At 38.1% G+C, this 4,533-nt stretch overlaps 1 protein-coding gene across 1 annotated transcript; it reads right to left on the bottom strand.

Annotated features, from left to right (window-relative positions):
* Positions 1–555: 555 nt before the first annotated feature.
* LOC143540868 (uncharacterized) lies at positions 556–1,410 on the bottom strand. The gene has a single exon (XM_077033832.1). The coding sequence runs from the start codon at positions 1,408–1,410 to the stop codon at positions 556–558; it is 855 nt and encodes a 284-aa protein (XP_076889947.1).
* Between the last annotated feature and the right edge of the window lie 3,123 nt (positions 1,411–4,533).

Raw genomic sequence — 4,533 nt, 5'->3', positions numbered from 1 at the left:
CTAGCTCTTAATTGCCTCAATTTTCGAATGATCAACATGAATACCGTTCCTATTAATCACATGCCCTAGAAAGTGAACTTCTCGTAGCTAGAAATCACACTTAGAGAATTTGGCATATAGTTTCTCCTTCTTCAGCAAGTCTAGGATTAACTTCAGGTGTTATTCACGTTCTTCCTTAGTTCGTGAATAAATAAGTATGTAGTCGATGAATACTATCACGAACTTGTCCAAGTATGGCTTACAAACCCTATTCATTAGGTCCATAAACACTACGGGTGCGTTTGTTAGACTAAACGGCATGACTAAAAATTTGTAGTGACCATACTGGGTTCGGAAGGCGGTTTTGTGAACATCCTCTTCTGCAACTCTTAGCTGATGGTATCCCGATCGCAGATCGATTTTTGAGTAGTAACTGGAACCTTGTAATTGATCAAACAAATCATCAATTCTCGGTAGTGGGTACCGATTCTTAATGGTAAGCTTGTTCAATTCTCGGTAATCAATACACATTCGAAAAGAACCATCTTTATTCTTTACGAATAAGACTGGCGCTCCCTAAGGTGAGAAGCTTGGTTTTATGAATCCTTTGTCTAATAGTTCCTGAAGTTGATTAGATAGTTCTTGCATCTCTGATGGTGCTAGTCTATATGGGGATCGAGCTATGGGAGCGGCGTCCTGCACTAGATCGATTTTGAATTCAACCTGTCGTGGAGGAGTTAATCCCGGTAATTCTTCAGGGAAAACTTCTAGAAAATCACGAACTACACGAATATCGTCGATCTTTCTCTCCTTAGCCTTTGTGTCGAGCACATTGACAATGAAAGCTGGACATCCTTTCCTTAGCATTTTGCGGGTATTCATAATACTAGAGAGTTTCAACTCTGTGTTACTCCAATCTCTTTGAATTGCTAGACATTCACTAGTTAGGGTTGGTAAACGAATCAGCTTCTCGGAACATACGATCTCAGCTCCATTCTTGGATAACCAGTCCATACCTACTACAATATCAAAGATGCCTAGTTCTACGGGTAAAAGATCGATTGAGAACTTATGGTTTTCTAACAAGGTATAAAAACTGCGAATGAGTTCACTGGTTTCGATTAGTTTCCAGTTAGCTAATTCAATTGAGTAACTGTTTTCTAACTTACTGGTTTTAATACCAAGTAGAGGTTCAAATTGATTAGAAACAAAGCTTAAGTCGGCTCTGGTATCAAACAATACATAAGCATAGTGATTATTGACGAGAAACGTACCGGTGACTACAGATGAGTCCTTCTGGGCTTTCTTCGCATTCATTTCGAATGCCTTGCCCCTAGTGTTTTGACCTTTGAGTTTGGGGCACTCTTTCTTGAAATACCCCACGATACCACATTCGAAACATCCAGGATTTTGGTTTCCCGAAGTAGACATCGCGATTTTGGCGTATCAATCGCGAGTTATATGGCTGAATCGGTTGCATTTCCAGCATTCACCACCATGGATTTTTCCACATTTGTTACAAATAGATCCTTGTCCTGGGTTCCCTCCAGATCCTCTCGTGTTTGCAACAAACATCCTTCCTGAGCCTTGTTTCTTTTTGAATTGCCCTCCTGAGTTCCCATTCCATTTCCGTTTGAGCTCTCCGGGTTTCTGGTTCACAGTAGCTGCCTTTTGTTCGGGTTCTGCGGTGACAGCTTTCTTTCCGGAATCCTTCAGAATTCCCATTCGCACTGCATCATCAGTTAAAGACTTTGCCAATTCTCGGGCTGACTAAATAGTGGTCAGTTTAGATGAGGTAACCATTCCTCTCCATCCTTGCGTATTCAGGCGTGACAAGTCGTGGTACTAGTCGTGCCAGTGCATTGAATCGTGAAGTTTATCCCCCGATATCGGCTCCTTCCATCTTTAACTGCTAAAACTCGTATTCGATTTTCTGAAGCTCATTTCGGGGACAATACTCTTTCAGCAACATCTCTTTTATTTCTTCCCAGGTTAGACGGTAAGTGGCATCTTCTCCAAGATTTTGGATTATGGAGTTCCACCACTCGAGTGCCTCATCACGAAATGAACATACTCCGTATTTTATCCTTTTGAGAGGGATGCAATCACTGATTTTCATGAAAGATTCCATTTTCTCGACCCATCGAATAATTTCCAAAGGTCATTCGGCACCGCTAAATTCTTTCGGGCCGCATCCCTAAAAGGTTTTATAGTTGCATCCAAGTGCCGGGTTGCCTGCTAGTATAGTTTATATTTTTGCAGAAGTTATAGTTTTAATAGTTTAGTTTGGCAAGTTATTATCGTTATTAGTTTTAGTTGAAAAAAAATTAATTTTAACTTTCTTTTTATCTAAAACCTGGGGGATTTCCATTAAGATTTTCAGTTCTAGGATTTCTTTCAGTTTCGAAATTGTTTTCGTTTCGCGGGTTTTGTTGTGGACCGTGGTTAGCTTCATGTCGTTCGAGTGCCGAATTCACGTGTTGAGCGATTAATTGAGCTAACTCTTCTTGAGAAGATGGTAATCCGGATGCTTGGTTGGTAGTAGTTCATCTTGTTTTAGGCGCCATGATTTCTTTTAGGAAAAAGAATATAATTTGTTAGTTTTGAAAAAATATATTTTCTTAACTAGAGATGTTAATATAACATAACAATTATATATATTAAACCATACAAAAGAGATCCATAACACTTATATATATTCAACCATACAAAAGAGGGGGGGGGGGGGGTTATATTGTTACCCAAACTTACAAAATTAGGTGTACTACATACTACACCTTATACTCACCACCCTTAGTTCATAAGTTTCTAAAAGTTAACCATAAGTACCCAAAAGACAACAAGTTTTAAGTTTAATTACATAACCACTACCAAATACCACCTATGAGCCTTATCTAATGAATGCTCATAAGATAACAAACACTCGGCTCGATCACTTCATTCTTGGATTCCAACCCGTTCACCCTTTGTCTAGTCTGCTCTCCCCTGTTCTCCACATCAAAGACATAGTGACACATGGCATTGTAAGATTGGTTATCACTATGTTTATTTTGTTCCAACGCGGTGAGACATGCGAGGATGTCGGGAATGACAGTCTCGTACTCGGCTACCTTTCTTTCCAAGAAAGCTAGCTTACCAAGTCCTCTCGGGGCCTAACCCCTGACCGGCTCCTGAGGAGGCAGTGGTGGAGGTGGGGCTACGATTGTCAGAACAGCTGTGGAGGTGGTGGCTTCAAATTTGTGGCGGGACCTTTTCCTAGAGTACACCTTTAAAGGTGTCACTCTAGAACTAGGACGCTCACACTGTGGGGCCCTCGGTGAGCGGAAGACAATCGGTAATAAAGGAGCCTCCTCTGAGCTATCGTCACTAATAATCAAATATGGTGCTATCTGTCACATAATAACTAATGTTAGTAACGAATATATATATATATATATATATATATAAATATATATCACATAATTATTACCTTTCGCTTCATGTGACGAGGAAAAGAGCGCGTGTTTGAATATCCAGTTATAGTTTAGAAAAAAATTTTTAAAATTTTCTAATTCTCTATAACGATTGGCTCTGATACCAACTTCTGTCGCACCCCGAAAACCTTAATTTAAACAGCGGAAGACTTTTGATCAAGTCGTTCGGGTTGTGACAGTCGCCGATAGCCAATCATAATAAAGTATAGCAATATAATAATCAAAGTTTGACTTTTTCAAAGAAACTTTATTATTATTAAAAACGTAAGTTTACACGTGTATAAAAACACGGTTATTATACATCCCAGTTTATTCCCATATTCAAACACCGCCTGCCTCTTTTCCTCCATTGTCACGAAGCCATCACTTACCTGAAAAGCATATAAAAATCGTTTGTCAACACAATGTGTTGGTGAGTTTCTCTTTATAATAAAAATAGTCCATATATATATATATATATATATATATATCTGTTGAAAGCAGCATCCATATAATGATCTCTCGTCATTATATAATATAAAATCAATCACGTTTGTAATGATCTACCGTCATTACTTCACACAAATCATATAAAAACCCGTGTATAATGATCTATCGCCATTATATCACAAAACAATAGTATTTTATTTCTTAAGCAAATCGTGCTATTGTAGACGAGCAAAGAATACAACATGCGTATGACTATCATAGTTGATAACACGATACATACTAGACTCAAAATATTCCCACTTTTAACCCAACGCGATTGGAAGTGGGGGGCATCACCCCGATAGATCTACCAACATTTTTATACCCCTTTCTAGGGTTAACAGTTATTTAACTAACTAGACTCATCCCGTACTTGACATGGTTTTGTAAAATAAAATGCTTTAACAAGTAAAATCTTGATGAAATCAATATTATAAATAAAGTATGTGCTTTTCCCCCAAAAACATTTATAAAAACAATTAAAAACGATTTTATTTAAAAACGAGGGAGTTCGATAGAGAAACTCACGGTTTGAAGCCCTTTTCTCCAAAATATGCGTGTTCTATATTAGTATACGTTTTGTTAATAAAAACCTTATTTGAGTCTTATTTTA

The sequence above is a fragment of the Bidens hawaiensis genome, unplaced genomic scaffold (assembly GCF_021521415.1).
Source record: "Bidens hawaiensis isolate Kalapana, Puna unplaced genomic scaffold, B.hawaiensis_p1.1 tig00012379_1, whole genome shotgun sequence".
Lineage (NCBI taxonomy): Eukaryota > Viridiplantae > Streptophyta > Magnoliopsida > Asterales > Asteraceae > Bidens > Bidens hawaiensis.
Note: the sequence above shows the minus strand (reverse complement) of the source record. Positions and strands in the feature narration are given on the sequence as shown.